The following is a 12,024-nucleotide window of genomic DNA, read 5'->3' on the forward strand; positions in this document are numbered from 1 at the left end:
GAAAATAGTAAGTATTGACAAGGATATGGAGGAATTGGAATCCTTGTGCACTATGGGTAGGAATATAAAGTGGTCAGAGTTTCAGTTTTGCAAGATGAAAAGAGGTCTGGAAATAATGGAAATGACTGTACGACAATTTGAATGTACTTAATGCCACTAGGTGGACTATACTGTTAAAAATGGTTAAAATGGTAAACTTTCGTTATGTGTATTTTATCAAAATTTTTTAAGCTATTGATCTGATGACGAGGTATAAAGTCATGGACAAAAACTCAATCTTCTTTTCTCCCCATGTTCAATGGAGGAAAACAATATAGCAGCTCTTCAAAAAATAATTAAAATAGAATTACCATTAAATCTAGGAATTCCTCTTCTGACTATCTATCCAAAAGAATGGAAATCAGGGACTTTAATAGATAGTTGTATACTCATGTTCATAGTAGCATTATTGATACTATCCAGAAAGGTGAAAGCAACCCAAGTATATACTGAAGGATGAATGGATAAACAAAATGTAGTACATACATACAGTGGAATATTATTCAGCCTTTAAAAAAGGAAGGAAATTCTGACACATACTATAAGACAGATGAATATTGAGGACACTGTGCCAAGTGAAATAAGCCGGTCATTATATAAGCCAGTCATTTATTAATCATTAAATACTGTATAATTCCACTTAAATAAGGTACCTAGAATAGTCAAACTCACAGAGACAGAAAGCAGAAGGGTGGTTTGCCAGGGGCTGGGGAAGGGGGGAAATGTGGAGTTACTGTATGGGTACAGAGTTTCAGTTTTGCAAGATGAAAAGAGGTCTGGAAATAATGGAAATGACTATACAACAATTTGAATGTACTTAATGCCACTAGATGGACTGTACTGCTAAAAATGGTCAAAATGGTAAACTTTTGTTATGGGTATTTTATCACAATTTTTTAAGTGATTGATCTGATGACAAGGTATAAAGTCATGGACAAAAACTCAATCTTCTTTTCTCCCCATGTTCAATGGAGGATAGCACTGAAATCTATTTTTTTACTAAAATAGTATAAAAAAAATCTATGACACTTCAAGTTACTGTGCTTCATCTGGTCTCTTGTTTTCATTAAGTATTTGAAATAAATTTGAGATTTAGTATTTTTTTCTCTAAGGTAAATTTTAAAAGAAATGATTAAAATTTAAAGCAGCATCCATACCTGATACAAAGCAAGAGAATGCCCATATCTCTGGAGAGGTCCCCTTGATACAGCTCCTACATTCCATATACTGCTTTCTAAATTGTAACTAAAAACAAGAAGAAAATAAATATAACTTCATAAACTAAGATTCATTTTTGGTTTTTTAATTTGCATATGCTTTATTTGTATTTAAATATTCATTGAATTCAAAAACAATTACAAATAAACTCATAATTTCATATACCATATTAGAAATTTTTAATAAAGACTCATTCAACATATACCTACTCTAAATTAGGATTCAATCATCTAAATATGTAATATGCAGTAACTTGACTAGGCTATTTATTACTAGAATTATTCTGTTCAGTTTAATCATTTAAACCAGTTGATTAACCTAACCAATAGTGAGCTCTTCTACACTTTTAAAGTCATATGGGCCTCTTTGTTGCCTCTTGAAATCTCCAAGCAGCATCTACCTTAAGGCTTTTGTCTGGCTCTTTTCTCTGCCTCCAGATAACTGCACCACCAATGTCTGACCTCCTTCAAATCTGCTCAGTCCTCTTCTTTCCCATGAAGCCTACCTTAACCACTGCATTTATACCTACAACTCCCTCCTCTTCAGCATTCCTAATTTGCTTACCCCTGCTAACTATTTTGCTATCTATCTATATCTACCTGTGTATGTATGTGCATATACATAATTCACTTTGTTGCTGTTGTTCAGTGGGTAAGTCATGTCCAACTCTTTGCAACCCCATGGACTGTAGCCTGCCAGGCTTCTCTGTTCATGGGATTTCCCAGGCAAGAATACCAGAGTGAGTTGCCATGCCCTTCTCCAGGGGATCGTCCTGACCCAGGGATTAAACCCGAGTTTCCTGCTTGCCAGGTGGATTCTTTACCACTGAGCCACTTGGGAAGTCCAGTTTATCACGTTAATTACATTTTTTTCTAATTGTCTATCTTTGCTCACTAACTTCACAAAGACAGGACATTTATTATATCCACTGATATATCCCAAGTTGTTATTGTTCAGTCACTAAGTTATGTTTGACTCTTTTGCAACCCCATGGGCTATAGCCCATCAGGCTCCTCTCTCCACGGGATTTCCCAGGCAAGAATACTGGAGTGGGTTGCCATTTCCTTCTCTAGGGAATCTCCCTGACCCAGGGATCAAACCCACCATTGCACGTGGATTCTTTACCACTGAGCCACCTGAGATGTCCCATATCCCAAGGACTAAGCACATAATGTGTTCAAAACAATTTGCTATGCCCATGATTACAAGTTAATTTTCACTAATGTCAATGAATAAGTATTCTGTAAAATACTCTCTAATAGACACTAATACAAAACTTTTATATCATTTACTGGATAATTTGTCTTAAATGTAACATGTACACCTCAATTAAATTCTACTATAGAAGATAAATTAACTTATTACTGACACCATCACTTCTAAAAAACTTTTTAAACATCCTTACCTACAACTAAACCACATTCAGAATAATGAAAAAAACACTCTCTAACCTGTGAAAACAGCAACAAAGTTACTTCTAATCTTATACCTCTAGTTTACTAAAAACTAAATAAACACGGTAACCAAAAGAAACAGGTTTCAGACAAAAAAAATAATAAACTATCTGGTTCAAATAGAAAATATATGTTTAGGAGAATATCAACAAAATTCATCACTTAATTTAAAATGTGCTATTTAACTTATACAGTTAAACTTTTAAGATTTCCAAGTTTCCTTGACAACTATACCATCCTCACAACTCTATTTTGTAAATACCACAATTTAATCCAAAATTCCACTCTATTTTCACAAACTTTTCATTTTCATAAATCATAGTTAATTTCCTTTTCTTTTCCACATTTAAATCTCAGTTTCTCAAGTTCTTTGCATATCTTAACAATCCTATCAATTCTCTTTCAGTTCTTTCTACTATATTTTATCTTTCATTGCTACAGGATATTGAAGGATATTGTTATCCTTCATTTATTAAATGTTTACTTAAAATTCTTCCTCCCTCTCTCCAGAATTTATTTTACACTTTGATTCCGGTCATACTCAATCATAGTTTTAAAGCAATCTCCTCTTATATACAGAATTTTTTAATCCCTCAAATTAATAGGGCTAATATATTCAGAAATTAGGGTTTATAGATATAGAATGCCTAGTTAAAACTGAATTTCAAATAAACCACAAATTTTTAGTATAAGTATGACCCATGCAACACTCGAGACAAAACTGAAAAATAAAATAAAATGACAAGAGGCCTACTCATACTAAAAAATTATCCACTGTTGATGTGAAATTCAAATTTAACTGGGTGTCCTGTATATTTATCTGCCAAATACAGCAACCCTTTTGGGGCATACACCATATGGTACACTGTCCAAGGTCATTTCCGACTGCTTAATGCCCAAGTTGCACCAGTTATTACATATTATGAATATGACCCCTGAAAACAACACTAATAATCAAATTATTCTTATTCCCTCTTTTATTCTGTTACTCAATAGTTCATAAAATACAATCACCAGCTGAAAAAAGCCAGATAAAGCTGGCATCCACGCAACTCTCCTTATCATCCAATCATGCAAAGGACAATATTCATTGAGTCCACAGTAAATCAATAACCTATCTTACAACACTGCTACCACTCTACCAATAAACATTTGCAAAGTAAATGCAGAGTAAAAGTTTAGGTAAATTAAAATTTGAGGAAAAAAATGAAGTATTTTTATATAAGTAATGAAGCATAATTATACTTCATTCTGAAAAAATGAAAGGTGACCAGGATTCACAAAGGCCAATACAGGCCTGGCCTGGCCTTATTTAAAGCTAATACTTTCTTATTCAGAATTTAATAAAAGCACTCTACAAAGTTAATGATATGTCTACACAGAACAAACATATATGCATAGTGACAAATAACTTTTGGACATACTGAGTTTATATACTCTCAAATCAGTCCCAAGTGGAAAACAGATACTATTACAAAGACAACCATTCATAAATTGGCATAGCAATAAGACATTTAGGATAGTCTTCATTATCCAAAAATACCCAGCTTAAAAAACTGATTGTAAAAATATGGGGAAAAAACTTACTTCAAGACCATTTGAAAAGAACTGTAGTTAAAAGTATATCCACCGATCACCCACATAAATTTCCCATGTAAAACAGCTTTATGGGAAGCCCGACCTACGGAAGGACTGAAGGGTTTAACATTTGGCAGAATCCAGTAAGACTCAGTGGAAGGAACATTCAAAGAACAATCAGGACCTATTTAAAAGAAAAATAAAACAATACAATGCATTAAACAAAGACCTTAGACTTACAGAAATAGAATATATGGGTTAAGAGAATTTAAGAATTCAATGCTCATATTAATAAATATAATGTACATAATAAATAGTATGAAATATAACTTACAGGAAAAACTAACAGCAAATGTAATGCTTACAGGAGGAAAAAAAAATCATATACTCAAATTAGGCTTGAATATGTTTCAAATATATGTCATAATTTGAAAGAATTCTTTAAACAGTATAAATTTCAGATTTATTTTAGTCTGCTAATATTCTACTTGAATATTAGAATGGAAAATGGAAAACAATGTATTCAAATCCCAGTTTTGTCACTAAAAGTGTGACCTTGGGAAAATCTGTTTACCTCTGCCATCATCAAGCCTTCATCTATAAAACAGACATATCTCCTAAGGGTTATTATAAATATTTAATTTTTTTAAAGACAGTGAAAATTAAAGCATTTGTAAATTGTAGTACTTTCTGTTTACAACTGTATTAAAGAAACACAAAAAAATATTACATTTTTTCTTAGCAGCATTCTTATTAAGAACAACCAAAATTGGCATTGGTAGAAAGGCTTATTGTCCATAAACTGAAAAAATTATTATGCATAATAAAAAAAACTATTAATGAGTACAGGATAACTTAAATACTGTAAGTTGAAAACACTGTCTTTTGCTATCCACATTCACTATGTTGCTCATGAGTCTTGGTTCATCATCTGTAAAATGTAGCCGACTAGGCTAGATTAGTTCAGTTCAGTCACTCAGTCGTGTCTGACTCTTTGCGACCCCATGAATCGCATCACACCAGGCCTCCCTGTGCATTACCAACTCCCAGAGTTGATCAGTGTTTCTCAAACTTGAGTTATGGAAGGAATGCTCCTAACGGAAATATATTTATTTTCATCAAATTTAAGGGCTCATAAACTATTTTAATTCTAATGAAACTAATAGAAATATATTATGTTCAAAGTTATTTTATAAATATAAAACCAGCATAAGTTTATAAATTATGTTCATAAAGAAGCTTATAAAATCAATAAAATATTCGCTTAAAATGATGGACGATGTTGTTCTGCTCAAAGAAATTCATTAGACTTCAGTTGAGAATGATATTAATGCTATAGCACCTTTTTTACACAACTTTAAGATACCTGTATTATTTTGACAAAATAATTCTCACAGCACTTTTCTTTCATCTACCATTTACAAACCTTTCTAATTTACAAAATAGACCATGACATCATTTGACCTCCACTTATCCCAAAAGTATCAGTACATTTTATTATTCTTTTTAGCCTATAATAAGAATACTACTTGGTCCTAACTCAACAGTCAACACAAATGCTGGCACTGCAATCAAGTAGCATTTTTACACATCATGAAAGCAATGATTTCTTATCAAAAAAGTTTTAGATCATCACTGAATCACAAAATTTTAAAACATCCAAACAGATCCTAATTTCAGAAATATTAACCTTTACAGTTTTTATTTGCTTATTTATTCACTCACCCATGCATTCATTCATTCATCTTCAAAGTCCTTTTCAAAGTTTACATTCTATGAGTCTGTATTTTTCAGGCAAAAATTAGGTAGATCACCTCTTTGACAACAAAAAAATCTTTTAAATCAGATACAGAAAATTTTATCATTTCTAAGTGAAAAGTCAGTGAACTACACCTTAGTAACCAAAGAAATTAAAGGAACATGTTGATTTTTTTTAAGTTAACACTACAGTTCTAAACCACTGAGACCTCACTTAACTCAGGTTGGCAAACAACAGTCCATGAGCAAAATCCAACCCAGTACATGTTTTTGTAAATGAAGTTTTTTAAGAACATAGTATGCTCACTCAGTTAAGTATTATTGAAGGCTGAGTTTGCCATACTCAGCAGAGTTGAGCAGTTTCAAGAGAGACCTTACAATTCACAAAGCCAAAAATACTTCCTATATGGTCTGTTATAGAAAAGTTTGCCAACCTCTAATTTAACTGAAAAGAAATAAGATCATATGGGCATTATACATAAGTAGTATACCTAATGGTCTGAATGCTAAATGCTGTTTTCTTTAAAAGAAAAATGTAGATTTAAGTCAGGAATAATAAAAAGCATAAAATGTTAGTAATAGGTTAATCTGGGTAAAGGGCATTTGTATATTCTTTGTACAACCCTTGTTCTTTCAATTTTTCTATAAATTTGAAACTTTTTCTAAATAAAAAGTTAAAAACAAGTCTACCGCCTAAAGGCACAGAGCTGCAAACACTCAAATAATACGTAGTTTTGCCTGGCAGAGGTTAATAGAGAATAACGGCATGTAAACTTCTTAAGATATTAAAAACAGTAATACATGTATGAAGTCCACACTAAAATAAAATAGTTCAGAGCAAGCTTCTGGTAGGCTAAATAATGAGCCCCAAATATAAAGCAGGTTCTAATCACTAGAACCTATGATTCTTACCTTATCTGGCAAAAGGGACTCTGTAGACATAATTAAGTTAAGGATCTTGAGCTGGGGAGTTATCTTGGACGAACCAAGTGGACTCTTCATGTAATCACACATGCCTTTCTAAGAGAGATTTGACTACAGAAGGAGAAATCAACAGGACCACTGAAGCAAGACGCTGTGCTCCATGCTTCGGAGATGGAAGAAGGGGAAAAAAACAAGGAAAGCAGGCATTGCAACTCTATTGCTAGAAAAGTCAAGGATGCAGATTCTTTCGTAAGAGCCTCCAGAAGGAGTGTGGCCCTGCCAACACCTTGATTTTGGCTCAGTGAAACCAATTTCAGACCTCTCATCTCCAGAATGCTAAGAGATTAATAAGTATGTGTTAAGACACCAAAGTGGAAGTGAAAGTCGCTCAGTCGTGTCCAACTCTTTGCAATTCCATGGACTGTCCATGGAATTCTCCAGGCCAGAATACTGGAATGGGTAGCCAATCCCTTCTCCAGGGGATCTTCCCAACCCAGGAATCAAACCGGGGTCTCCTGCATTGCAGCTGAATTCTTTACCAACCGAGCTATCAGGGAAGCCCCCGTTAAGACACCAAGTTTGTGGTAATTTGTTACAGCAATTGTAGGAAACTAATGTCACCCTGTTTATTTAACTTATATGCAGAGTACATCATGAGAAACGCTGGGCTGGAAGAAACACAAGCTGGAGTCAAGATTGCTGGGACAAATATCAATAACCTCAGATATGCAGATGACACCACCCTTATGGCAGAAAGTGAAGAAGAACTAAAGAGCCTCTTGATGAAAGCGAAAGAGGAGAGTGAAAAGTTGGCTTAAAGCTCAACGTTCAGAAAACTAAGATCATGGCATCTGGTCCCATCACTTCATGGGAAATGGATGGGGAACAGTGGAAACAGTGTCAGATTTTATTTTGGGGGGCTCCAAAATCACTGCAGATGGTGATTGCAGCCATGAAATTAAAAGACGCTTACCCCTTGGAAGGAAGGTTATGACCAACCTAGATAGAATATTTAAAAGGAGAGACATTACTCGGCCAACAAAGGTCCGTCTAGTCAAAGCTACGGTTTTTCTAGTAGTCATGTATGGATGTGAGAGTTGGACGGTGAAGAAAGCTGAGCGCTGAAGAATTGATGCTTTTGAAGTGTGGTATTGGAGAAAACTCTTGAGAGTCCCTTGGACTGCAAGAAAATCCAACCAGTCCATCCTAAAGGAGATCAGTCCTGGGTGTTCATTGGAAGGACTGATGCTGAAGCTGAAACTCCAATACTTTAGCCACTTCATGCAAAGAGTTGATTCATTGGAAAAGACCCTAATGCTGGGAAGGATTGGGGGCAGGAGAAGGGGACGACAGAGGATGAAATGGTTGGATGGCATCACCAACTCGATGGACATGGGTTTGGGTAGACTCCAGGAGTTGGTAATGGACAGGGAGGTCTGGTGTGCTGTGATTCATGGGGTCACAAAGAGTCGGACACGACTGAGCGACTGAACTGAACTGAATGGTAATAACTAAAATTTTTGATTTAACTTATTTAAGATAAATACTGTTATTTAGTAAAAGAAATCAGATTTTAGAGATTTTAAGAATTTTGTCTGCAATCTGGAATATCTACTTTTCTATGCAAAACAGCAACTTTTTCCTGTCTTTGTTACTACCATATTTTCTGTAACTTCTAGCAGTGATTAGAAGGAATGGTCAACAGCCAAACACTACAGATTGTCACTATTTTACTCTAAATTAATAAGCTTATATACAGAATAAAAGATTTATGAATATGACTTAAAAGTTTAAGGAAAATTAGATGTCTTAACTTGTAGTTTTCTGTACTCTACAACTAAAATGATTAAAAGAGTAAATTGATGTACTGAATGTTGGTTTAAAACACAAATAACTATATATAGAATGCATTATACACACAAAGCCTCCACCACCCATTAAGTATCATTTAAGGCAATCCAAGACTGCCATTTCATAAAAATACATCCATGAAAAATCCACCACTTTGTTATCTGCACACTTATGGAATATCTCTGCATAATTCTCCCTGTAGAACTTTCATCAGTCAATATGGGAATCTCCTCAAGGTAAGCAGATTACAGCTCTCTTGAAAAAGATGTACTAAACTAATTCAAGTTACAGTGTGTTTTCATAAATATTTAATATGTTACCCTTTCCACGGGTTAATCCAAAGAGCATAAATGAATTTCTAATGATGTAACTTTTGGCACTAGTGACAGGCTACTGAGAGACAAATTTTTGAGGCTATTCTACAACCCAAAGTAGAATTATACTCTGATCCCTCTCAAATTTATATCTCCATCCTAACAATCTCTCTTGAATTCTAGACTCAAAATTAAACTACCTACATATATTGTCACCCTGCTTATTTAACTTATATGCAAAGTACATCATGAGAAATGCCAGGCTGGATGAAGCACAAGCTGAAATCAAGATTGCCGAGAGAAATATCAACAACCTCAGATACGCAGATGACACCACCCTTATGGCAGAAAGCAAAGAACTAAAGAGCCTCTTGATGAAAGTGAAAGAGGAGGGTGAAAATGTTGGCTTAAAACTCAACATTCAGAAAACTAAGATCATGGCATATGGTCCCATCACTTCATGGCAAACATATGGGGGAACAATGGAAACAGTGACAGACTTTATTTTTGAGCTCCAAAATCACTGCAGATGCTGACTGCAGCCATGAAATTACAAGACGCTTGCTCCTTGGAAGAAAAGCTATGACCAACCTAGACAGCATATTACAAAGCAGAGACATTACTTTACCAACAAAGGTTGGTCTAGTCAGAGCTAAATCCAGTAGTCATGTATGGATTTGAGAGTTGGACTATAAAGAAAGCTGAGCACCGAAGAATTGATGCTACTGAACTGGGGTGTTGAAGAAGACTCTTGAGAGTCCCCTTGAACTACAAGGAAATCCAACCAGTCCATCCTAAAGGAAATCAGTCCTGAATATTCATTAGAAGGACTGATGCTGAAGCTGAAACTCCAATACTTTGGCCACCTGATGCAAAGAACCAACTCATTGGAAAAAACCCTAATGCTGGGAAAGATTGAAGGCAGGAGGAGAGGAGGATGACAGAGGATAAGATGGTTGGATGGCATCACTGATGCAATGGAGATGAGTTTGAGTAGGCTCTGGGAGTTGGTGATGGACAGGGAAGCCTGGAATGCTAGTGTCCATGGGGTCGCAAAGAGTCGGACACGACTGAGTGAGTGAACTGAATTGAACTGACATGACATTTCCACTGGGATGCCTCATAATCATCTCAAACTTATTATGTCCAAACCTAAAATCTTGATGCCTCCCTCCCAAATCTGCTCCTTCACCTGTGTTTACCATCTCAGTAAACAGTGAGTACTCCCATTCACCCAGTTGTTCAGAGCTATTGAGTTCTCTTTTTCTCCCATATCCATATCCAACAAATCCTGGACTGACATTCATTAGGTACGTAGGAATACAGCGTTTCCAACTGTTAAAATATGGAAATACTTCACTGATTAAGCAGATGCTGCAGGTTACCAGGCCTTCCCCTTCCAAGTCCCCCTGGCCCCTCTCGGCAATAATGCAGACTCTTCACGAAAGGCAACTAAAGGGGCAATGCCTGACACAGCATGGCTTCTCCAGGATCCTGTTGATTGATTGGTGTCTTGGTGTCTGTACTTTACCAATTATAAGCATTTTTAAATTCGATCACCTCTACCAGACTCTACACACAGATCCTTTCCTTCATAACTACCATCCTTGTCTAAGCCACCATCCAGTCTCACCCGGATTACTGAAATAGTCTCCAAACTGGTCTTCTTATTTCTATTCTTCTTCTCTACCTATCACATTCAACTCTCCACAATACAACCAGAATGATTAAAAATATAAATCTACTCTTATCAATTCCCTCAAAATCTTTCAATGATTTCCTATCATACCAAAAATAAAAATCCTAAAGATGGCCTACAACTCCTACATGACTGGCTTCAGTATTCACTTAATGAATGGATGAATGAAAATATCCTTAGGATCACAAAAGATTAAAATGAAGTCAAACCTCGCTTTCCCACTTATTAGCCATGAAATCTTGGAAAAATTATTTAACTTTTCTAAACTTCATTTTAATCATGGAGATTATACCTAAAGAACATAGAATCCTGTGTAAATAAAGTAAGATTGAATGAAACTGTACTTAATATTGAATACTACTATGAAAGCGTCATAATAGTAAATGTATTACTATCATGAAGTTTATTCTCTCATTTCAATATACAAGGAAACTAAGTATAATTAAGTCTACAGGTAAAATATGCTAATGAAGGCTAGCATTATTAGGTATTATAAATATACATGCCAAAAGAAAACAGTAAAATTACAACATTTCTATAATCACAGGTAAATCCAATTAAGAAATAATTGCAAAGGACAAAACCCAGAATAAAATACTACAAAGTTTTGAAAGTTTTTCCAAAGCAATTCCAGAATTACTGAATTACATTCTTCCTTCCTTCTCTCTTTTGCACTGGAACAGTTTTTCTAAGGGAATCTATCTCTGATATGATCATGGAAATCAGTACAAAAATTTTATTTGCTTTAGACAAATTTTATAAAAGAATTTTTCTTCCAATAAAAAATGATATAAATTTGAAGTCTTCAACTGAGTGAAACAGCAATTCCTGGAAGGTCCCCTAACTTTATAAACAGATTTATATACTAAGTTCTGATGTTACTAGAAAAACTGTAAGTGCTATATACAAAGATGCAGGATGGTAAATCGAGCAGTAAAATTTTATCTCTCCTAACAACTGAGTGGCATTTTAACAGCATGCTTTGATTCTCAGGAAAAAAAAAAAATTAGTGTGAGTAGAGCTCCTTCATATCATTTAAAGCAGGAAAAAGAAAGTGAAAAGTAACCCAGTCAAACAAGAGTTTGGGGGGAAAAAAATCATGCTCCAGAGTTTTAGACTTCTTTTTGATACAGTTTTAGCTTATACATTTAATTCAAATTTAATCTATGACATCATGAAAAAAATATTT

The 12,024-nt window shown here is 34.7% G+C and overlaps 1 protein-coding gene across 7 annotated transcripts in view; it reads right to left on the minus strand.

Moving 5' to 3' along the window:
• ATRNL1 (attractin like 1) overlaps positions 1 to 12,024 on the minus strand; it is a 738,261-nt gene that overhangs the window by 668,814 nt on the left and 57,423 nt on the right. For all 7 annotated transcript variants that reach the window (XM_081573518.1, XM_081573521.1, XM_081573515.1 and 4 more), the window contains exons 6-7: positions 4,299 to 4,473; positions 1,197 to 1,284 (exon numbers count right to left, since the gene is read on the minus strand). In XM_081573518.1, the coding sequence (XP_081429644.1) occupies positions 1,197 to 1,284; positions 4,299 to 4,473 (263 nt within the window). The remainder of the gene's footprint in view (positions 1 to 1,196; positions 1,285 to 4,298; positions 4,474 to 12,024) is intronic.

The sequence above is a fragment of the Giraffa tippelskirchi genome, chromosome 2, assembly GCF_054371585.1.
Source record: "Giraffa tippelskirchi isolate mGirTip1 chromosome 2, T2T-mGirTip1v1.2.pri, whole genome shotgun sequence".
Lineage (NCBI taxonomy): Eukaryota > Metazoa > Chordata > Mammalia > Artiodactyla > Giraffidae > Giraffa > Giraffa tippelskirchi.